This window comes from Hylobates moloch, unplaced genomic scaffold (genome assembly GCF_009828535.3).
Source record: "Hylobates moloch isolate HMO894 unplaced genomic scaffold, HMol_V3 SCAFFOLD_21, whole genome shotgun sequence".
Taxonomy (NCBI): Eukaryota; Metazoa; Chordata; class Mammalia; order Primates; family Hylobatidae; genus Hylobates; species Hylobates moloch.
In genome coordinates this window covers 27,049,201-27,072,325 of record NW_026652296.1, presented here as the reverse complement: position 1 = coordinate 27,072,325, position 23,125 = coordinate 27,049,201, and the positions used below count along the sequence as shown (strand labels likewise).

At 47.2% G+C, this 23,125-nt stretch overlaps 1 protein-coding gene across 10 annotated transcripts in view; it reads left to right on the top strand.

Annotated features, from left to right (window-relative positions):
* CBFA2T2 (CBFA2/RUNX1 partner transcriptional co-repressor 2) overlaps positions 1 to 18,282 on the top strand; it is a 159,569-nt gene extending 141,287 nt beyond the window's left edge. For 9 of the 10 annotated variants that reach the window (XM_032142991.2, XM_058433204.1, XM_032142994.2 and 6 more), the window contains 3 exons: positions 4,573 to 4,641; positions 8,992 to 9,182; positions 12,850 to 18,282. In XM_032142991.2, the coding sequence (XP_031998882.1) occupies positions 4,573 to 4,641; positions 8,992 to 9,182; positions 12,850 to 13,149 (560 nt within the window). In that variant the 3' untranslated portion in view covers positions 13,150 to 18,282. The remainder of the gene's footprint in view (positions 1 to 4,572; positions 4,642 to 8,991; positions 9,183 to 12,849) is intronic. The other variant, XM_032142992.2, reaches the window with a different exon arrangement.
* Positions 18,283 to 23,125: the final 4,843 nt, after the last annotated feature.

Here is a 23,125-nt window from a genome sequence, read left to right as displayed (position 1 = left end):
TTATACTTTAGGTTTTAGGGTACATGTGCACAATGTGCAGGTTTGTTACATATGTATCCATGTGCCATGTTGATTTCCTGCACCCATTAACTCGTCATTTAGCATTAGGTATATCTCCTAATGCTGTCCCTCCCCCCTCCCCCAACCCCACAACAGTCCCCGGAGTGTGATGTTCCCCTTCCTGTGTCCATGAGTTCTCATTGTTCAATTCCCACCTATGAGTGAGAACATGCGGTGTTTGATTTTTTGTCCTTGCGATAGTTTACTGAGAATGATTTTTTTTTTTTTAGTAGAGACGACTGGTCTCCAATTTCTAACCTTGTGATCCAGCCCCCTCGTCCTCCCAAAGTGCTGGGATTACAAGCATGAGCCACTGTGCCTGGCCTCACCAGTGACTTTTAAATAAGTAATTAGTGTTTTTGTTTGAGACGGAGTCTTGTCTGTCACCCAGGCTGGAATGCAGTGGCACGATCTTGCCTCACTGCTCCCCAGGTTCGAGCAATTCTCCTGCCTTAGCCTCCCGAGTAGCTGAGATTACAGGTGTGCCCTACCACAGCCAGCTAATTTTTGTATTTTTAGTAGAGATGAGGTTTCACCATGTTGGCCAGGCTGGTCTCGAACTCTCAGCCTCAAGTAATCTGCCCGCCTTGGCCTCCCAAAGTGCTGGGATTAATGCCTGGCCAAGTAATTAGTGTTTTTAAAGTCTTGGGTTAGCTGGGTGCAGTGTCTCACACCTGTAATCCCAGCACTTTGGGAGGCTGAACCAGGTGGATCACATGAAGCCAGGAGTTCGAGACCAGCCTGGCCAACATGTTAAAACCCTGTCTCTACTAAAAATACAAAAAAGTTAGCCAGGCATGGTAGCACATGCCTGTACTCCCACCTACTTGGGAGGCTGAGGCACGAGAATCACTCCAACCTGGGAGGCGGAGGTTGCGTTAAGCCGAGATCACACACTGCACTCCAGCCTAGGCAACAGAATGAGACCCTGTCGCAAAAAAAAAAAAAAAAAAAAAATTAAATTAAATAAATACATAAATAAAAGTCTTGGGTTATGCAGAAATCCATGCTGTGGATAGTTATTGAAGTAAAGTGGTTTGGTGATTTGGAGAGAAATTGACTAGAGGCTTTAGATGGCATTATTACTCTTCCCATTTAAATTAATACAATGTAGGTTTCCCTACCTGAAAATTTATGATTCACAATGAGATTTTCACAAACAGATTTTGTTCAGGCAGCAAGGAATGTATTTAGGTGTTACTAAAGGATGCATAAATAAGTGCAAAAACCATAAGGAAAAGAAGACAATGCTTATCACAGAGATCAGGAGAATGGTTTCCTCTGGCTGTGTGGGTGGAGCGTGCAGAGTTAGTGAGTTCTAGCTACATCTATTCTTGGGACAGGATTGTCAGTCTGGCTAGCATTATTTAAATATTACTATGGCTTGCCATGACTTTCCTCTTAGGGATTTGGGGTTGCTGGTACTGTTCTGTTTCCAGAACTCAGGCTTATGATATTAAATTGTATATTAATATTTTTATTATATTGTATGTTAATATTGTATGAACTGGTCAGCCATCTAATTTTGCAAGTAAAATTTTTTTGTTTGTTTGTTTGTTTTTGTGTGAGACAGAGTCTCGCTCTGTCACGTAGGCTGGAGTACAGTGGTGCAATCTCGGCTCACTGCAACCTCCGCCTTTTGGCTTCAAGTGATTCTCCTGCCTTAGCCTCCCAAGTAGCTGGGATTACAGGTGCGTGCCACCATGCCCAGCTAATTTTTATATTTTTAGTAGAGACAGGGTTTCACCATGTTGGTCAGGTCGGTCTCGAACTCCTGGCCTGGTGATCCACCCGCCTTGGCCTCCCAAAGTGCTGAGATTACACGCATGAGCCACTGCATCTGGCCGAATTTTTAAACAAAGAAAAAAATACTTAATCAGCTATCAGTTTTTCCTCAGAATGACAGTCAAGCTCACATTCTGGGCCCTTCTGGATGTTATGATTCTGAGACTCAAAAATCTGAATATAGTCCACCTGTGGTGGCTGACGCCAGTAATCCCAGCACTTTGAGAGGCAGAGGCTGGCAAATTGCTTAAACTCAGGAGTTCAAGACCAGCCTGGGCAACATGGTGAAACCCTGTCTCTACAAAAAATATGAAAATTAGCTGATTGTGGTGGTACGTGCCTCTAGTCTAGCTACTTGGGAGGCTGAGGTAGGAGGATGGCTTGAGCCCAGGAGGCAGAACTTGCAGTGAGCTGAGTTCGTGCCAGTGCACTCCACCTGGGCAATAGAGCAAGACCCTATCTCCAAAAAAAAAAAAAGAATCTGAATATATATGTTTAATGAGTTCAATAAGCGGGCAAGTTTGGGAAGACTGCCTCTAGTTAAGTCCACATCAAATGGACCTCATTCACTGTCACAGGGCTTCCAGGCAGCTTTTTAGTGACATGTGTGCACAATTAAGGGTGACCACTCTCTAGAGGTAAGCCTCTAATATTGGAGACTGAAATAAACAGAAATGGGAATTAATAGTAGCTCTTCAGGGAAAAGAAAACTACCAATAATGTAGCATTGTTAGTATCTCTGGTGAGAAAAAGAGAAGAACATTAGAAATCTACCCAACTCATATATCCAAATCATGAATTTCAAAAAGAGTGAGCAGAACAAGTAGAGAGGATGGAATAGTTATTGAAATAATTCCAAAAAATTACCAAGACCTGCAAGACAGTTCCAGGTTGAATCAGTCTACCAAGTAGACAACACAGGAAAATAAATAGACTTAGTCATTTAGCATCATTGAAAGTTGGAAGACAATTCTGAAGGAAAATTATTTTAATTTAGAATTCTATACTTAACCAAAACAATTAAGTGTTAGATTAGTAACCTACAATTTTTCAAAAAATGCGCCTCCTGCCTACCCTTTCTCCACGGTATCTGCTGTGTGAAAGTAAACCAGAAAATGGGAGACACTGAATTCCTGAAAGAGCATCCAACACAAGAAAGGAAGGAAAGGAATCCCTAGGCTGGTGAAGGAGAGCCCCCAAGCATTAGTGGCAAAGCAGGCCTAGACTAAAGCACCCAGTCCACGCTGGAACAGCCCAGAACCTTGCTGGAGATTTCCTTAAGAAAATGAAATTTATAAAAGATTTACACAACAGGAGGAGAATTTGAGATTGAATTGGAAGTAATTACATAGAGCAGCCTGGCACAATGGCTTATAACTGTAATCCTAGCTTTTTGGGAGACTGAGACAGCAAAATTACTTGAGGCCAGGAATCCAAGACCTGCCTGGAAACCCTGAGATAGTGAAACCCTGTCTGTGCAAAAAATTTAGAAGGGAAATTAGGCAGTCATGGTGGTACATGCCTAAAGTCCTAGCTACTCGAGAGGCTGAGGCAGGATGACCTGAGCCCAGGAGCTCGAGGCTGCAGTGAGCTAACGATCAGCTGCATCACTGCACTCTAGCCTGGGTGACAGACAAGACCCTGTCACACACAAAAAAGTAATTCGTAAAAATGCTGCCTTTCCTCCCCCTACATTTTTCCATAGGCTCAATGGTTAGCAATTAATGTATTCTTGTAGAATTTTCTATGTACATATTTAAAGATAATGTTTCCTAATGTTTTATTTTGAAATTTTTGAAACACATAGAAATTTTGAATGAGACCACCCTGGCCAACATGGTGAAACCCCCCATCTCTACTAAAAATACAAAAAGAATAGCCAGGCAGGGTGGCACACACCTGTACTCCCAGCTACTGCTCGGGAGGCTGAGGTAGGAGAATCACTTGAACCCAGGAGGCAGAGGTTGCAGTGAGCCAAGATCACACCACTGCCCTCCAGCCTGGGTGACTGAGACTCTGTCTCAAAACAAACAAACAAACAAAAAGAAAAATCTGTGTGCACTTATGTTTATACGGTTTATATTTTAGGGGATACTGTACCTTAAAAACCCATGTTTGGCCGGGCGCAGCGGCTCACGCCTGTAATCCCAGCACTTTGGGAGGCCGAGGCGGGTGGATCACGAGGTCAGGAGATTGAGACCATCCTGGCTAACATGGTGAAACCCCATCTCTACTAAAAATACAAAAAATTAGCCAGGCGTGGTGGCGGGCGCCTGTAGTCCCAGCTACTGGGGAGGCTGAGGCAGGAGAATGGCATGAACCCCAGGGGGCGGAGCCTGCAGTGAGCCAAGATCGCGCCACTGCACTCTAGCCTGGGCGACAGCGAGACTCCGTCTCAAAAAAAAAAAAAAAAAAAAAAAAAAACCCATGTTTATATGGGAAAAAATTAGGACATAATAGGTAAGTAAAAAGAAGAAAGTGAAGATCACTTTTAATCTCACCACTTTGAAATACTGTTAATTTGTTCATTTGATGGGGGTGTGTGTTTTAAAACTAAATATTTACTGTACTATTTTATAATCTGGTTTTTAGCCCTTATATGAGAATTTTTTTATACTAAATGAAATATATGTTTGAGTCTAAGTGGTGAATGAGAAATCTGATCAAAAATAAAACTGCTGATCATAGACAGCTTCTGACCCTATGCTTTTTATGTCTCTTCTGCAGATTCTCAGAGAGAATTCAACAGCAGGCCAGGTACAGGATATGTACCTGTGGAGTTTTGGAAAAAAACAGGTATGTGTCTGACTGCTCGTAGGTCATGCATACTCACTAATTTGTGGGAGCAGAGAACAGATAACCGGGTGAATGGTTGGTAACTGGGACCTTTGGTTGTATAATAACTTGCTCCTCATAGAGCTCTAGGCTCCTGCCTCTCCCACTCTGGCTTGTCCTGCATGTCTCCTGATACCTGTCTTCTTACTTTGCAGGTCAGGAGTTTGGAATAGCTCCCTCCAGTCCCTTTCACACTCTTCCCCTGGGTCACGCTGAGGCAATTAGTACCTGCTGACATGCCCTGTTTCTGGGCCTGCAACAGAGTTCATTTTGCCTGATCTCTTCACTGGTGTCTACAATATACTGTGTTCACACTGCTGCCACGTTTGTGCCCAAATTCTGCTCTGGGCACAGCTCTGTAATCCCCCTGTGCTTTTTTTCACCTTCTCTGTGCCTACCATAGTGAAGGCTGTTCTTGGTAGGCCTCCTTTTTTACAAGAATAAAGGAGGGTGGGGACTGCCTATTTTGTAAGTTCGAGGATGAACCTCGCATCACTAATGTCAGCCTTATCCAAATATTGGCATTCTTTCCCTTCTTGCCTCCCCATCCCAGTTTCATTTTTTAAGTCCAATACAACTTTTGGTTTTCTTACTAAGATAAAATTTATTTCTACAAAAATATAATACCTACATTCATAAAGACTCTTTTAAGAGCATCTAGACAGTAGTAAACAAATAAACAAAAGATATGAACAGACACATTATGCTATGAGAAATACAAATAAACATATTGCAAAATATTTTTCCTTACTAGTAGTCAGGATAATGTAAGATAAAGCATATCTGATAACCCCTTGTCTTTAACCTTCCGTTATTGACAGTTTTAAAAGACCTTGTTGATGACACTCAGTAATTGATCAGAGGCTTATATAAGAAATTAAGTGAGTACCTGCAGATTCTTGGAATCATTCCTCACTTTTCCTTTTTTTTTTTTTTGAGATGGAGTTCCACGCTTGTTGCCCAGGCTGGAGTGCAATGGTGCGATCTCAGCTCACTGCAACTTCCGCCTCCCCGGTTCAAGCTATTCTCCTGCCTCAGCCTCCCAAGTAGCTGGGATTACAGGCATGCACCACCACGCCTGGCTAATTTTGTATTTGTAGTAGAGATGGGGTTTCTCCAGGTTGGTCAGGCTGGTCTCGAACTCCCGACCGCAGGTGATCCACCCGCCTTGGCCTCCCAGAGTGCTGGGATTACAGGCGTGAGCCACCGCGCCCAGCCTCATTCCTCACTTTCATGCCTTTGAATGTTCCCTTTCAAAAGCAAAGGGTCCAGACTTAAATACAAATTATTAAAGAAGCAACAGTATGGGCAGGGTGGGGTGGCTCACACCTGTAATCCCAGCATTCTGGGAGGCCAAGGTGGGCAGACCCAGCTACTTGGGGTGCTGAGGGGGAAGGATCGCTTGACCATGGGAAGTCAAGGCTGCACTGAGCCCCTGTGCCACTGTACAAAAAAGTATTATTTCACCATTAAAAACAATTTGGGGGAAAACTACATTAACTTGTAAAAATCCTTGCAGTTGAAAATGGGAAAATATAAATTATGTTAACAGAAAGTGGAATAGAATTTTGGGAAATGAAGATAATCATAAGGTGAGAGAACAATTACTATGTACAAGATCTCTTTTTTTTTTTGAGATGGAGTTTCACTCTTGTTGCCCAGGCTGGAGTGCAATGGTGCAATGTCAGCTCACCACAGCCTCTGCCTCCCAGGTTCAAGCAATTCTCCTGCCTCAGCCTCCTGAGTAGCTGAGATTACAGGCATGCACCACCATGCCCTGCTAATTTTGTATTTTTAGTAGAGACGGGGTTTCTCCATGTTGGTCAGGCTGGTCTCGAACTCCTGACCTCAGGTGATCTGCCTGTCCCGGCCTCCCAAAGTGCTGGGATTACAGGCGTGAGCCACCGCACCTGGCCTTTTCTTTTCTTTTTTTTTTTTTTTTTTTTTTTTTATATGGTAGTTTTGAGATAGAGTCTTGCTCTGTTGCTCAGGCTGGAGTGCAGTGGCACAATCTCAGCTCACTGCAACCTCCACCTCCCAGGTTCAAGCAACTCTTCTGCCTTAGTCTTCCAAGTACCTGGGATTACAGGCACCCCCGACCATGCCCGGCTAATTTTTGTATTTTTAGTAGAGATGGGGTTTCACCATATTGGCCAGGCTGGTTTTGAACTCCTGACTTCAGGTGATCCACCCGCCTTGGCCTCCCAAAGTGCTAGGATTACAGGCGTGAGCCTGTAATGTGCCCAGCCACAAGATCTCTTTTAAACTAGTGACTTTGATTATTTGGGAGATACCTTTGGTTAACTATGGTTAAGAGCCCAACTTTGGTGTTGGGCCAGCTAGATTTGAGTCCTTGCTCTGCTACAGTGCCATGTGTGACCTTAGATGACCTCCAGTAAGATAGCTAGCCAAACCGAGATGATTACTAATTCATGCTTAAGCTGAGGGGATAAAATGTACCTGAGAGCATTGTTACACTGGCTCAGTAAGAGGCATCTGATAAGAGACTTATGAAAGGTTCTTGGCCTCTAGGGTGAAGATTTTCTTTTCTTAAGAGCCATAAGATGGAAAGTTGTTTCATGGCAGCCTAGAACTCTGTGTTTGAACCTCCCTTGAGCCTGTGCCATGTGCAAGAGGTAAACCGTGAGGGAGTGTCCTTAGGCTTCTGGATTGTCTGGTCCTGTGGACTTATGTAGGGAGCTACGTATTTTGGGACTTCACATTCACATTCTCATTGGGCTGAGGCTCAAACACATGGAATGTGTTATTTTGCAGTGTCTACATTAGGGAAATCAAGCAGGGCATTGGTAATAGGAGAAAGTGATCAGGAACCAAGTAGGATGATGGTAAGTGGACAGGGTTTAAAAACCCAGGGCTTTTGGCAGTCTGCCCAAATCTATGTCTTTAGCCCATGTTTCTCCACCTAGTCTTATTTATTTAATTGCCTCCTGGCCATTTACACCTGGATGCCCCAGAGGCACCTCCGCCTTCTCACTTGCCTCCACGCTAGCTTTGGACTGTCCATTTCATTGCCTAGCTCTACCATTCTTCTCTTTCACCTCCACTTCCAGGCCCTTCGATGCTCCCAACCTTTTTCTGCCTCATCCCTTCTTCAGTGCCACTTACTCCTGCCTAAATTCAGCCTCTTCTATCAGTTCAATCATTGCACCAGCCTCCCAGTTGCTATCTCTGTTTTTAATCTTCCTCTTGCATAGAATCCTTTATGGAGTTTCCTTTGAAAATAAAGTCAAGCTGGCTGGGCACGGTGGCTCATGCCTGTAATCCCAGCACTTTGGGAGGCCGAGGTGGGCAGATCACGAGGTCAAGAGATGGAGACCATCCTGGCTAACACGGTGAAACCTTGTCTCTATTAAAAATACAAAAAATTAGCCAGGTGTGGTGGCAGGCACCTGTAGTCCCAGCTACTCAGGAGGCTGAGGCAGGAGAATGGTGTGAACCCGGGAGGCGGAGCTTGCAGTGAGCAGAGATTACGCCACTGCACTCCAGCCTGGGCGATAGAGCGAGACTCTGTCTCAAAAAAAAAAAAACAAAAGAAAATAAGTTCAAGCCGGGGGTGGTGCCTCACCCCTATAACACTTTAACACCAACGCTTTGGGAGGCTGAAGTAGGAGGATCACTTGAGCACAGTAGTTTGAGACAAGCCTCAGCAACATAGTGAGACATCGTCTCTACAAAAAAATTTAAAAATTAGCCGAGTATGGTGGGACACACCTGTAGTCCTAGCTACTCAGAAGGCTGAAGTGGGAGGATCATGATTCAGAGAGGTCAAGGCCACAGTGTGCTGTGATCGCACCAGTGCACTCCAGCCTGGGCAACAGAGCAAGGCCCTGTGTCAAAAAAAAAAAAAGAAAAAGAAGGTCAAATTTCTTAGTTTGGCATGCAAGACTTTTTGCAAAAACTCATTTCCTTCTGCCATCTCAAGCAAAACACATGTCTTGATTCTCCCCTGCCCACTGAAGAGCTGATCACTTTTCTCCTTGGAACTCTAGTCTCTTACAATGACATACACGATGGCACCTGAAACACTTTCATACTTGGTCACAAGCAGTCAGGAGAGTGTGGCCTGTGTCTAGTCACTTGCGTCCACAGCCCTAGCTCGTTGCCCACCTCCATCTCGGTACCCAGCCAGCACCTGCATGGATGGACACGTGAGTGTGAAGATCATGTGTTCCTCCCTGTGGAGTTTTAGAAAAGATCATTTTGTGTCAGCTCTCTCCTTACTTAGAATTGCCGTGGGATGGGAGGGAAAAGATTTATCGGCCAGTTGATTTTACTGTCACTTTCTTCTAGAAGAAGCTGTGAATAAGGTGAAAATTCAGGCCATGTCAGAAGTACAGAAGGCTGTCGCTGAGGCAGAGCAGAAAGCCTTTGAAGTGATTGCAACAGAGAGAGCACGAATGGAGCAAACCATAGCGGACGTCAAGCGGCAGGCCGCGGAGGACGCTTTCCTCGTCATCAACGAGCAAGAGGAGTCCACGGAGGTCAGAGCTCTGTGCCCTGGGGGCCGGGGTGAGCGGCTGGAGTGACCATGCCCGCTGCCTTCCTCTCATACGCTGGGCAGGAAGACACAGGCAGTCCACTCTTGAGCTCGATGAGGATAATTTTTATCCAGTGCCAGAAGAGTTTTGGTTCTCACTCTAAGACTCTTTTACATGCCCAGATAGTGCGTTATTACATTGTATTTTTACATACATACACATATATATATATAGAGAGAGAGAGGCTCAATATATTGGTTTAAATTTTGAGAATTCACCCTAAAGACAGAGTTTGTGTAATTGCACGATGATGATGATGACCAGCATTGACGGAGTGGGCTTACTATGTGCCAGACACCCAGCAAAGTTGTATATTTTCTTTTTGAGTCTCACAATGGCCCTAATTTGCGGATGAGGAGACTGTGGCTCAGGGAATGCAACTGATATACTCCCTTGGTGCTGAAGTCAGGATACAGGAGTACGTAAGAAAGTGCAGGGTCCTATAGCACCTAGGCCTTTTTTTTTCTTTTTTTTTTTTTTTGGACGGAGTCTCGTTCTGTCCCCCAGGCTGGAGTGCAGTGGTGTAATCTTGGCTCACTGCAAGCTCCACCTCCCGGGTTCACGCCATTCTCATGCCTCAGCCTCCCGAGTAGCTGGGACTACAGGTGCCCGCCACCACGCCCGACTAATTTTTTGTATTTTTAGTAGAGACGGGGTTTCACCATGTTAGCCAGGATGGTCTCTATCTCCTGACCAGCACCTAGGCTTTTTACAAATAGGATAGCTGGTTTGTGGACTGAAGTAACAGGTTGGGTATATCTGCCTGATTGCCCAGGACCCAGGGCCCAGGGCCCAGGACTTGGTGATGGTTCTATACAGGACGCTTGGGTACTACAGTGAGGAGAAAAATCAACAAACTGAAAAAGTAAACAATCTGTGACAACATGAGAACAGCCCTTTTGAATTTAATGCAGTTTTTCTGTAAATTTCTTTTCAGTCATTTTTCAGCTTTAAAACAAGAAACCAGTTTCTTTCTGTAAGTAGGTAGATCTCATCTACTGGATGGGAGACCGGCTGTCTTTGGGACATTCTCTTGAAGTTCAGCACTCACTCTGTCACCGAGGCTGGAGTGCAATGGTGCGGTCTTGGCTCACTGCAACCTCCACCTCTGGGTTCAAGCGATTCTCCCACCTCAGCCTCCCAAGTAGCTTGGACTACAGGTGTGCATCACCATGCCTGGCTAATTTTCGTATTTTTAATAGAGATGGGCTTTCGCCATGTTGGCCAGGCTAATCTCGAACTCCTAGCCTCAAGTGATCGACCCACCTTGGCCTCCCAAAGTGCTGGGATTACAAATGGGCTTTTTTTTTTTTTTTTAAATAAACAATAGAAATGTTATTTTCTTGTCATTTAAATGGTCCATTTCAGTATCGTACTGTCACACATGGCAATGTGCAGATGAAAATGCCTAAATACCATGTGGCTATCACAGAGGATGTGGTGAAATTCCTCATTATAGCTCTTCAATACAGATACTATGGATTGTGAGAAAATAGTTTCTTTAATCCCCCTCCCTTTTCGTTCTCTCCTCCTCCTTTGTCTTTTGTGTGTGTGTGTGGAGAACAGGGTCTCGCTATATTGCCCAGGCAGGTCTTGAACTCCTGGGCTCAAGCTATACTCTCACCTCTGCCTCCCTGAGAGCTGGGATTACAGGCGTGAGCCACCACGCTCAGCCTCTCCTCCTCCTTTTTCTTTAGAATTGTTTTTGAGGCTGGGTGCAGTGGCCAATGCCTGTAATCTCAGCACTTTGGGAGGCCAAGGTTGTATGAACACTTGAGCTCAGGAGTTCAAGACCAGCCTTGACTAGATGGTGAGACCCCATTTCTGCCAAAAAAAAAAAAAATTTAAAAATTAGCCAGGCATGGTGTCACGCACCTGTAGTGCAGCTACTTTGGAGGCTGGGGCAGGAGGATCGCTTGAGCCCAGGAGGTGCAAGCCTGACCATGATTGTAACACTGCATTCCAGCCTGGGTGGGAGAGCAAGACCCCATCTCTTTAAAGAAAAAGAAGAAAAAAGGTGATGACGATGGCAAGATGAGGGGGAAAAAGAGAATTGTTTTTGAGAGTGATATATCTGTTTCTGTTCTGTATGTTTAATTGTGTATGTATAGCCATCCATATCAGTATCTGTATTTGTCCTTATTTATCTACTTTTATCTCTGTGTTTATCTTTAACTATGTCTGTCTCCAAAGAAAGAGTATAGCTTTTGGCTTAGAGCATAGATCCTGGATCTAGACTGCGTAGATTTAAATCCCAGCTCTCCGTTTTGAGAATTGTGCTTTTAAGGAATTGTAATTTTAAATAAGCCACAAAGCAGCCTCCAGATGAGGTGCACACCTGCACCTATCCCTGCAAAATCACTTTCAAAAGCAGGGAAGGGATAGAGGCCCTATCCTTTGGATGAGTTTGCATTGGACCAAAACAGCTGATTCTCGTCCATCAAGAATATTCAGCTAGAATATTCTTGTTGAAATTTAGCAGGTATCCCTGGAGTTTCTTGTTCATCTTGTGAAAGGTGGTTTGGTAAGGGGGAGGCAGGAGGCCAGGACTGGAGGTTAGGAGCCCTGACTTCTAGTCCGAGTTCCCTCTCACACACACTGGCAGTATACCCTTAAAGGAGTCAGTCTCCATCTCTGTTCAATGAGTATAGCAGCTCCTATCCTATTGGTCTGATAGTTATTAGAGAACAGGCACAGTGGCCCATGCCTCTAATTCCAGCTCTTTAAGAGGCCAAGGTGGGAGGGTCCTTTGAGGCCAGGAGTTCAAGACCAGCCTGGGCAATATAAGAAGACTCTGTCTCTACAAAAAATTAAAGAATCAGCCAGGCGTGGTGGCACATGCCTATAGTCCCAGCTACTCAGGAGGCTAAGGTGGGAGTGTGGGAGGATCCCTGGAGCCTAGGAGGTCAAGTCCAACCTGGGCAACATAGCAAGACCCTGTCTCCAAAACAAAAAACAAAACAGCAGCAGCAGCCTTGGTTGAGTCAGATTATCAGTAAAAACAATGAAGATTATTCTCTAATGAGGGAAGCAATATCAGCTGGGCGCTTGTAATCCTGACACTTCGGGAGGCCGAGACAGGCAGATCACTTGAGCCCAGGAGTTCAAGCCCAGCCTGGCCAACATGGCAAAACCTCGTCTCTATTATATATATATGTATAATTACAAAAATTAGCCAGGCATGGCATTGGCACATGCAGAAAGGAGTAGGATAAATGTTCGACATGTGGTCTTGGGGGAGACCCTGGCACAGAGTTTGGTTTGGTTTCTGACTATTAAGATGAGTCAAAAGATGAGTCCAAGCCTTAAGCAGGAGAGTTGGCCACCTGCCTCAGGCTGGTGCTGTGTAAGGTATTTTCACACACACACCTCATTTCACTGTTCCTGTCATCTTGCAGGGAAGTAGTTTTCTTGTCTTACAGATGAAGGAAACTCAGAAAGGCAGTATTTTTCATAGTTAAACAGCAGTAGAGGGAGGAGTTGACCACAGGTGTATGTAGTTCCAAAACTGGGGTTCTCTACATGCACCCCTTGCTTTACTGTGCGGGGAATGAATGGCAAGCCTGCCCCTCAATCCCAGCAACCACTAACTGATGCCTGTATCTTGCAGAACTGCTGGAACTGTGGCCGCAAAGCCAGCGAGACATGCAGTGGTTGCAATATTGCGCGATACTGCGGCTCTTTCTGCCAGCACAAGGACTGGGAGCGGCACCACCGCCTCTGTGGTCAGAACCTGCATGGCCAGAGCCCCCACAGCCAGGGCCGGCCGCTGCTTCCTGTAGGCAGGGGCTCCTCTGCCAGGTCCGCTGACTGCAGCGTGCCCAGCCCAGCCCTCGACAAGACCTCGGCAACCACATCGCGTTCCTCAACACCTGCTTCTGTGACAGCTATCGACACCAGCGGACTCTGAGCCCCGGACTCTACTTACCCTGATGGCTGCTCAGCACCACAGAGTGCTTGGGCTGAGGGACTGGCTGTTGGAACCTGTGCATGTAGCTGCCGGGTCATCAGCAAGAAATGAAGTGGAGGCAGGAAGAGTCCAAGCCTGAATAATAACGCCCCACAGCCTCTCTGGGCACTTGCTGTCTGTGGAGCCAGTGTGCCATTCTCTGCACATGGGCAGCCGGCCCGAGCTGCCTCCTCCATGGCTTTCTTGGTTTGTTCCTCTCTCCACTGAAGCTGACTCAGCCAGCCCCTTTTCAATGTAGACCACCAGCTCCCCTCCCCGAGATAGCAGACTGTCCAATGTGCTCAGCCAGGCTGGAGGCGGCAGGCAGCAGGCTGTGGAGGAGGCCCCTCGGTCAGGGAGCGGCCTGCTTCACCCCTGAATAGCTCCTTCGGCCCCATCTCCACCCTCAGCAGATGACACTGATTGGCCCCACGGGGACTTGGGTAAGCAACAGGCAGCATTCAGGACTCTTCTCAACCCTGCTGTTCAGACTTGTTAAGATCTCAGAGTCCACAGGAAAGAAGTCACTGTTGCAATAAAAGCACCCGTAGTAGCAAAAACATAAACAAATAAAACTTCCCCCACGTCACAGATTATTTTGGACAAGATTTTCCAACCTTGCTGGCTACTTTAGTTTGGGACCCGTTTTTTTTCTCATTTGATTTTGCTTGTGCAGAAAATAGTTTCCAGCACATGGATTGATCTGAGAGAGAATGAGGCTCAGTTGTGGATAGTCTGTTCCCTCTGAGCATGTTGGCCAAACTAGTATCGTCAAATTATTGAGCGGATCATCTCTTGGAAATGCAGAACTTCCTCCACCACTTGGCTATTTGCACAGTCATCTTGTTCTGTGTCCTTTTATCTCAGACCACACACAGCTGGAATTCTGTGGGCATCTTCTGCCCATGGGCTCCATTTGGCACCTGCTGAGCCACAGTTGTCCTGCTGGACGTGCTGTGGCAGGTTGGTAGGACTTGCCCCCACTGGTCAAGGCCTGGTCTCATCTGAAAAGCCCTCCTGGACCTCAAAGAATTCTTCAGACCTCATAGTTACAGGTCATTATATCTACTATGTTGATTTATCATCAGGCACACAACTTCTGTTTCCTTCTCTTGTGTTATCTGATAGCGTCCCTCCTTGAGCTCATCAGAAAGGTTTTATGAAATGTGAGAACCATTTTGGGAAAAGCTGATCAATTTTTCTTCCTAGCTTCCCATTTTCAAATGGGACATCACCTATATCCCTTTCAGAATGTTAGGAACTGCCTCTCACATTCTTCCCTGTCTTTTTGGGTTTTGTTTTTTGTTGTTGTGGTGGTTTTTTAACACAAAGTCTCACTCTGTTGCCCAGGCTGGAGTGCAGTGGCATGATCTTGGCTCACTGCAACCTCTGCCTTCCAGGTTCAAGCAATTCTCCTGCCTCAGCCTCCCGAGTAGCTGAGATTACAGGCGCCCACCACCACGCCCAGCCAATTTTTGTATTTTTAGTAGAGACAGGGTTTCACCATGTTGGCCAGGCTGATCTCGAACTCCTGACCTCAGGTGACCTGCCTTGGCCTCCCAAAGTGCAGGGATTACAAGCATGAGCCACCATGCCCTGTCTGTCTTTTTGCTTTTGATGGGAGTCTGAGGACCCCTCCTGCTCTCCATCTTTGAGCCTCTAGCATCCTCTCACACCCAGAAATCAGTTGGAGTAAGTTTGATTGGCCCTGCTTCAGCTGGCCTTTGAAGCACAAGTTTAAATCTCAACCTTCTGTGCACTGACCAGAGTCTAAAATAAAAGCTGTCAGTACCATAAAGGAAAAGGGATCCACACAGGTAGCCTTGTCCTTGCATACAGTTACATCTTACTTTAAGAATTTCAAGTCCTGGCTGGGCGCAGTGGCTCGCTCCTGTAATCCCAGCACTTTGAGAGACCGAGGCAGGCAGATCACTTGAGGTCAGGAATTCAAGACCAACCTGGCCAACATGGTGAAACCCTGTCTCTACTAAAAAAAAAAAAAAAAAAAAAAAAATTAGCCCGGCGTGGTGGCACACACCTGTGATCCTAGCTACTCAGGAGGCTGAGGCAGGAGAATCTCTTGAACCTGTGAGCCAGAGGTCGCAGTGAGCCGAGATTCCACCACTGCACTCCAGCCTGGGCAACAGAGCAAGACCCCATCTCAAACAAAAAACAAAATTAAAGAATTTCAAGTCCCTAATTTACTCTAACCAAGCATTTTCAGTATTACAAAGAAACCTAGTGCACTACACCTTTAAAATGCCTAGATTTCCATTGCCTAAAGTAAGGTGTGACCAGTGAAAGAACAGCAGAGAATCATGTTCCTTTGCTATGGAACACATAAGCCCCACAGTTTTCCAGTCAGCCTAATACATGGGTATCCCCTACCCCCATCTGCCTCCTTAAGCCACAGTCCTTGGTGGGGAACTCTGACTAAGGTGGATGGAGTCAGTACCCCGGACAGGGCCATATTTGTATGAGACATGGCTGTCTCACAAGGAGGTCACAGAGCCTCTACACCAGCTTACTGGTTTTTCATGGATTTGCTGGATTAACACCTTAAGCAGGTTTTTTTGTTGTTATTTTGTTTGTTTGTTTTGAGACGGGAGTTTCTCTCGTCTCCCAGGCTGGAGTTCAGTGGTGCAATCTCGGCTCACCGCAACCTCTGCCTCCCAGGTTCAAGCGAGTCTCCTGCCTCAGCCTTCTGAGTAGCTGGGATTACAGGCACCTGCCACCACGCCCAGCTAATTTTGTATTTTTAGTAGAGACGGGGTTTCTCCATGTTGGTCAGGCTGGTCTCAAACTCCCGACCTCAGGTGACCCGCCTAACTCGGCCTCCCAAAGTGCCAGGATTACAGGCATGAGCCACTGTGTCCAGTCTTAAGCAGGTTTTTAAAATCTCCAGTGGCCATAAAACTAGCCAGGGTAGCTCATGCTTTTACTGGTTGGAATAAGGAGCCAAAACCACCAAAATAATATTTATTAGGGCCGGATGCTCATTTCTGTGGCTAAGGCTTCGGTTTGGTGTGCAGGGCCTGGCCTACTTCTGTGGGCTGTGGTTTGATTGGCCCTGTGACAGTTTCATTTTCTGAATCTTTGTAATGCTTTTCCACCCTGCTCATGTGCTGCCCAGAGGCTGATCTGCAAACCTGGGCAGTATTCCACACTGAAGCTCAGTTTGCAAACCTTTTGCTGTGTTAATTCTGGTCAGTTTCACACAGAAGTCACGAGGGCCTCTGCCCAGGACCTTCTATTCGCATTTCAAGAATCCCTTTCTGAAATTCTCCAACTCTCTGGTCAGGAGGAGCAGCACCATTGGGGCGGGGTGGGCAGCTAGAGATGCAGGAGCGAATCCAGGTTCCTTGTGTGGTTCCCAGCCTCTGCTGACAGCACCTCAGCTACCAGGTGGGGAGTGGAAATTCGGGCTGCTTAGACGACTGACCTCTACAGTTAATATTTGCAGTGACATAAAAGGCAAAGAGGGGCTGGCATGGTGGTACAGAAGGTATCAGTCAAGCGCAGGCTCTTCAGAAACCAAAAAGCAGATGCAACATGTGACTGGCCATCAGCCAGACATGTCTAGGGTGAGACCAGTGCTCAGCACCACCTGCCAAGAAACACTGATGAGTTGTGGGACGCTATGGTCGGCCAAGTGAGGAATGATTGCAGGGACCAGAGAAGACCAAAGATGCCAGATGTCCCCAGAGTTTCTTGGCTGGGTTTCATGTCTTTGCTTGTCCTTTTTGTTCCCACTTGCCTGCACTGTGCCTGACTCCATCCAGTGGGGAAGGTGACTCAAGAAGTTGTTTAAGCCTAGGCCTAGGCAGTCCACCTCGGGAAGTGGGGCACTCCACACTTGGGGGGCCCTGCAGCTCCAGGGCTGGTGCTCTAGCAGATGCGCTCAGGCACGGTTGGGTGACCGTGGGGTCACCAATTGGGTAGATTATTTCTAGGGCAGTGCCAGGTTAGAAATGCATGTCTGGAAACAGGACACATCTTCCCACAAGTCCACACCTGGCGTCGACTGCTGCCCACTCTCTGCAGCTTGGATCTCCTTTGCCCATTTGGGCCAGAAAGTCACCAGGAGTTCATCACTGCTTGGTGTCAACTTGACATCTTCAGCTTCCAGACAGAAAATCCATGCTTTACTTTGTACAGCCCTGTCCCAGAGTTAGTAAGCCTTGGCTTGTCACCTGCTTGCGAAGGGTATAGACATCGTTCTGGGTAGTTCTAGAGGATATCGCAACAAGTGCGTTTGAAGGTTCAGCACAGCTGGAATTGTACGGTAGTGAGCTCTTCAAAATGAAAACAGAATGGCCGGATGGCCATCTGTCCTGGAAACTGTAGAACTGAATAATTCACTGAAAATAGAACACTTCATGGAGGCTTTCTTCAGAACTGAACTAGAAACAAGATTTCCAGGCTCCCAGGTCAGTAGACCAAACCAGCTTCCTTAGATTTTTTTTTTAAAGCTGTTTGCAGAAAACTGGGTGGTAGCATGTCTGAACCAAATGGAAGAATAGCCAGCGGAGCATCGACTGTTCAAGCACGGGCCAGATGGCCAGCTGTCGAGAGCAGCCCTGCGCAGACTGCGGTGGCGGCTGTGCCAGCAGCTCTGCAGGGCCCTTCCAACTCTGGAGTGTCTGTGGTTCTTGTGAAACCAAAACGTTGACTGCCTGCCTCTTTCCTCGGGCATCGACGTGCTCATTTCCAAAGATGATGGTGCAGGTGACCTTTTCCATCGTGAGCTAGGAGAAGGTTAGGAGGCCTGAGGGGCGGGCCTTGCGTCCCCTCCTCCCCCTCCACAGCCCCCGAGGTGGAGCTTCCCTCACAGACCCATCTGGTCGAGCCTACGGCTGCCCAGTGTACACTCAGTGATGCTTATACCAAATAGGGCATGTGCGCTGGTGTCTGTTGGGGACAGCCAAGGTAGGGACCTTGGAGTCGGCAGAGAAGCAGCAATAAGCATTAGGCGAATGAGTGAAAGGGCTGCTGTGCCAAGAGGGCTTCAGTCCCCTTAACGTGGCTTTCCAACTTCCTCACGAGGCTACAAAGGCTCCACTCACAAAAGAAATCCAATAATGTAAATAAATAGAAAACGAAGCCTCCACGCGTGGTTTTTAAAGGGGGATGATGAATGTGAAACCACCCACAGAATGCGTTAGAGTCTGGTTTTTCTGTGCTTTGTCATTTTACTCTGATAGGAACTTTTGTTACCTAACTCTGTGCATAACTTATTTAATGTACTGTATAAATGAACCAAAACTGTTAAATATGTATTTAGTTTGTTCTACTTAAAGTAGTCAATAAAAAGGCTATATTCCTTTTCTGCCTCAAGCTGCAATGGGACCGGGAGGAAAGGTGGTCCCTACACTAGGAAGAGTCCCCTCACCCTAATTCCCAAATCCTTGAGGAAGAGGAAGAGAGGGGCCCCAACTGGTTCTAGTCGTGGCCTGAAGAGCGCCCAAGGGCATGAAGCAGGGGGTGTCTGCACCCCATGTGCCTGGAACTGGCCTCTCTGGAAAGCCAGCTGCACCAACTGGTCAGTGCCCTGTGGGAACCAGGCCCTGTCTGCTGGAGCCCACCAGTGGGCCTGTGGTCAAGGGCCAACAACAGCTTCCAGACACTCCCTGTTATTTCTTCTCTCTTAAGTGGTGTTTTGTTTTGTTTTGTGGGGAGGGGGCAGGGTCTCTGTTGCCCAGGCTGGAATGCAGTGGCACGATTACAGCTCAGTGCAGCCTCCACCTCCCAGACTCAGGCAATCCTCCCACCTCAGCCTCCTAAGTAACTGGAACTACAGGCATGGGCTACCATGCCTGGCTGATTTTTTGTATTTTCTGTAGAGACGGGGTTTCACCATGTTGCCCAGGCTGATCTCAAACTCCTGGGCTCAAGTGATCTGCCTGCCTCGCCCCCGCCAAAGTCCTGGGATTACAAGCATGAGCCACTGCACCCTGCCAAATTATCTTGTAATAAGGAAAAATGAACCACAGAGAATCTGACCATCTGTCCTGCCTGAACAGGGTGGTGGACTTGTGGATATATTTTCTAGTAACTTAAGTATTTTCTTGTAAAATTTTAACACAAATGTTAACATACCTGGACTTGTCAAATACTCACTTATGTCCTTATGACACTGATGTTAAATCACAGGTAATTTTACTGTTGCCTTCCAATTTATTTGCTTAATGGTTGCATCATTTAATTGAGGCCATAATTTTTTTTAACTCTTCAACTTCTGTTGGGCAATTGGATCGCTTTCACGTTTTCCAGTATGGCATACATCTTCTATGCATACTCTTCCTTTGCATTATTTATTTCCCTAGGATAATTTTCCAAAGTGGGGGTTTTTGATACTGAATATTTCTTGGATCCTTGAAATCTGTACAAACTACTCTCCCTAAAAGCCCAACAGCTTGCGTTGCCTGCAGCAGCCCCTGGGTGGTACTTTCCGTGACCCTAAGGCTGGTGCAGGCACACCTGTGTGTGGAATTTCAGGCTGCCAGTCCAGTTTACCAGCTGGTGAGCTGAGGCCTCACTTCTGTCACTCAAATACCCATCTGTGCTTCTCCCTCAGACCCGCCTCTCCTGAACAGCTTTGCCCAAGAGGCTCGTTGGCACCACTAGCTTCACAATCCGCTAGAATGCAAGGGGAGAGGGACTGGTTACTAGATCTGGAGACGGGGAGAAGGGCTAGCCTGTGGCCTAGGGCTTGGCTGTATGATCTTTGGTGCAGGTGGTGCCAACTGCAAACCTTTCTGGGCTGCACTGTAATCTGCCCACCTAGAACAATGACAAGATCTCAGCCATGGGACTGTCAGCCCTGCACAAGAGCACTATGTTGGTGGAAAGGGAATGTACCATAGAAATGGCAGGCTGAAAATCTTCGTGACCACAAAACACCCAGATGCCAGATAAATTATAATGAATGTACTTTTAACTGCATTGCTGAGGTCACAGATAGGACATTCTAAGAACTCAAGAGTTGGAGGGAGACTGCCTCTAGGCGCAGTATGAGGCTTGGTTTTGAGCATATACAAAGTACAGAAACAAAACTGGGGCCTTTCCACAAAGGCAGGTAGCTCAGCACCTTTGGCACCATGAAAAGGCGGCAGGGAAAATCTGCCCATCTGCAATGGAAACTAAATTGGAAACAGCTCTGTCCCTGCTTGAGAAAAAGAAAGAAAAACTGGGCCGGGTGTGGCGGCTCACACCTGTAATCCCAGCACTTTCGGAGGCTGAGATCACTTGAGCCCAGGAGTTTGAGACCAACCTGGGCAACATAGTGAGACCCCCGTCTCAACAAAAATTAAAAACTTAGCTGTAACATGTCAGATTTATACTGAAGGAAAGTCAGGGAATCCTGGTGCTGAGAAATTAAGATAATTAAGGACCTTCAAGATCAATATTGTGTGTCAACCAATTATAAGCTGTCCGGAAACACTACTGAACCTTCAAGAAAATGAGCCATTATTTGCAAAGTCAACAGGAACAATAATTGATTTAACCCCTGGGACTTCAGATATTACAATCACCAGATACAGGCTGGGCACAGCAGTTCACGCCTGTAATCCCAGCACTTTGGGAGGCCGAGGAGGGCAGATCACGAAGTCAGGAGTTTGAGACCAGCCTGGCCAACATGATGAAACCGTCTCTACTAAAAATACAAAAATTAGCCGAGTGTGGTGGCAGGCGCCTGTAATCCCAGCTACTCAGGAGGCTGAAGCAGGAGAATCGCTTGAATCTGGGAGGCAGAGGTTGCAGTGAGCCGAGATCTCGCCACTGCACTACAGCCTGCTGGGCGACAGACTCCATCTCAAAAAAAAAAAAAAAAAAAAGCGCACCAGATACAGAATACAAAATATGAAACCTCTAGAGATGGCACTGAAAAACAATGAGCAAAAAGAGTCTGAAAATGACTAGGCAGATTTGAAAATAGAATTCTGGAAATGACAATCATTGAAATAATGCGTTATTCACCAATAGATTACATCAACCTGAAAAAGAAAAAGTAGTGGTGCGTTACCTTTGTCAGAAAGAGAGCAAAGAGGTCGGGCGCGGTGGCTCATGCCTGTAATCCCAACACTTTGGGAGGCTGAGGCAGGCGGATCACGAGGTCAGGAGATCGAGACCATCCTGGCTAACGGTGAAACCCCATCTCTACTAAAAATACAAATAATTAGCCCGGTGTGGTGGCGGGTACTCAGGAAACTGAGGCAGGAGTATCGCTTGAACCCAGGAGGCATAAGTTGCAGTGAGCCGAGATCACGCCACTGCACTCCAGCCTGGGTGACAGAGCGAGACTCCATCTCGGAAAAGAAAAAAGACAAAGAATTGGGAACTGTGAACAATCTGTCCCTCTGGAAGTTTAGGAAGGGAAAGTCTTTTTATGTGTTACCAAGGGCAGCATCCAAGAGCCTGCTAACTGGTGTTTCTCAGCAGAATGGGGACTGTCCTGAGGTGGGGATAGATCTTGGGAAGCAAACATGTCTCTTGCCCATCTCCGCTTGTTTCTGACTGCTGGTATTTCAGGGTCAGTTTCAAGATTAGGCATGTCTCCTTCTTAGCCTTCCTCCCAAGAGGCTTGGGGGAACCAGCGACAGTCCCCACTCCACTCCTCAGGTGGGCTTCATTGCCTGCTGCCAGGAGCCCTCTTGTGGACAGAGCTGGACTTTCCCCCTAGGTTGCCACCATCCCTGAGCCAGATTCCTTTCCAGAGTACACACCAGCAGCTTTTCATTCCCCTTCGCTTCAGCGTTTTCTCAGGCTGCCTTTCCACCGCATGAGTTAATATTCTCTAGGTTCCTCCTACGGAGTTCCAGAAGTGATCGGGGATCAGTCTCCCCACCTTCTGAGGGCTGGCTCACCTGGCCCCTCGCACTGGGCTCGTCCTTGCTGCCCCGTCTGCCATTTTGCAGGCCCCGAGGCCTGGCATTGTTCCTTCTTTTGGTGTAGCTGCCTCTGCCTCCTCCAGCTGGGGCGGGTTTCTGCTACTGGAGGGTGCCCTCTCCCAGCGCTGTTTACTCCCGATGGCTAGCAGCTGTTGGTGCCAGGGAGTGGATCCCTCCTGCGTGACCCGGAGCAAGGCACTTACTGAGCTTTTTCCTCCGTAAGCTGGGGATGCTAACGATGCCTATACCTCTGGTGTGTTGTGAGGGTAAAATGCAATCAACAACATGGGGTATAGCCCCTACCTAGCACAGGGCCTGGCACCCAAGGCGCCCCTGTAAACTGGTTGCTGCTATAACCTGTTTCTCTCTCCGCCAATCTGTGGTTTCTTTGAGGATTGATCTTTGTGTCCAGCCCTCTATGTGGAGCCTGGTGTCCTGCTCAAGTAGTATGTTTTGAGAATAACTTTTTGAAGACCACTTAATTCTCAGTCCCTTTCGGCCCATCAGAGGCTGTGTTAAGGGGACTTGTTAGGAGAGCTGTAGGGCATTGGCCACCGTCTAGACTGTTGCTATCTCCAGCCTCGCCTGGCACTGGGCCAATCCCTGGGACAGGTTTGAATATGTACAGGTGAGTCACAGGTGCAGGTGTGAGGAAGGGGAGAGGGCAGGTGCAGGGAGTGGGTGGAAGGGTGGGGGTGGCAGCTGGCCAATGAGCCCGGAGCTCTCCTGACTTCAGGGCTCTGCCTGCCCTTGACCGAGTGCTGTCACCAGCCCAGGACATTTGATCATCTCCAGCACCTGCCACAAAGCAGGTGCCCAGCGCAGGATTGGGAAAGGCGCCCTAGCACAATGGCACTCACCTGCTCCTTACAGTGGAAGCGTTTCTGTGGTGAACAGGGGTGGCTTGGGACAAAAGCCACAGACAGGGTGACTGGGGTCGTAAATTGCCCAGCTCAGCTGGAAAGGGCCTTGGCTCCCAGGACATGAAATTATGACCTTGGTGCTGAAGACAGTGGGTGCCATTGAAGGGTCTTGGCCAGAGAGGT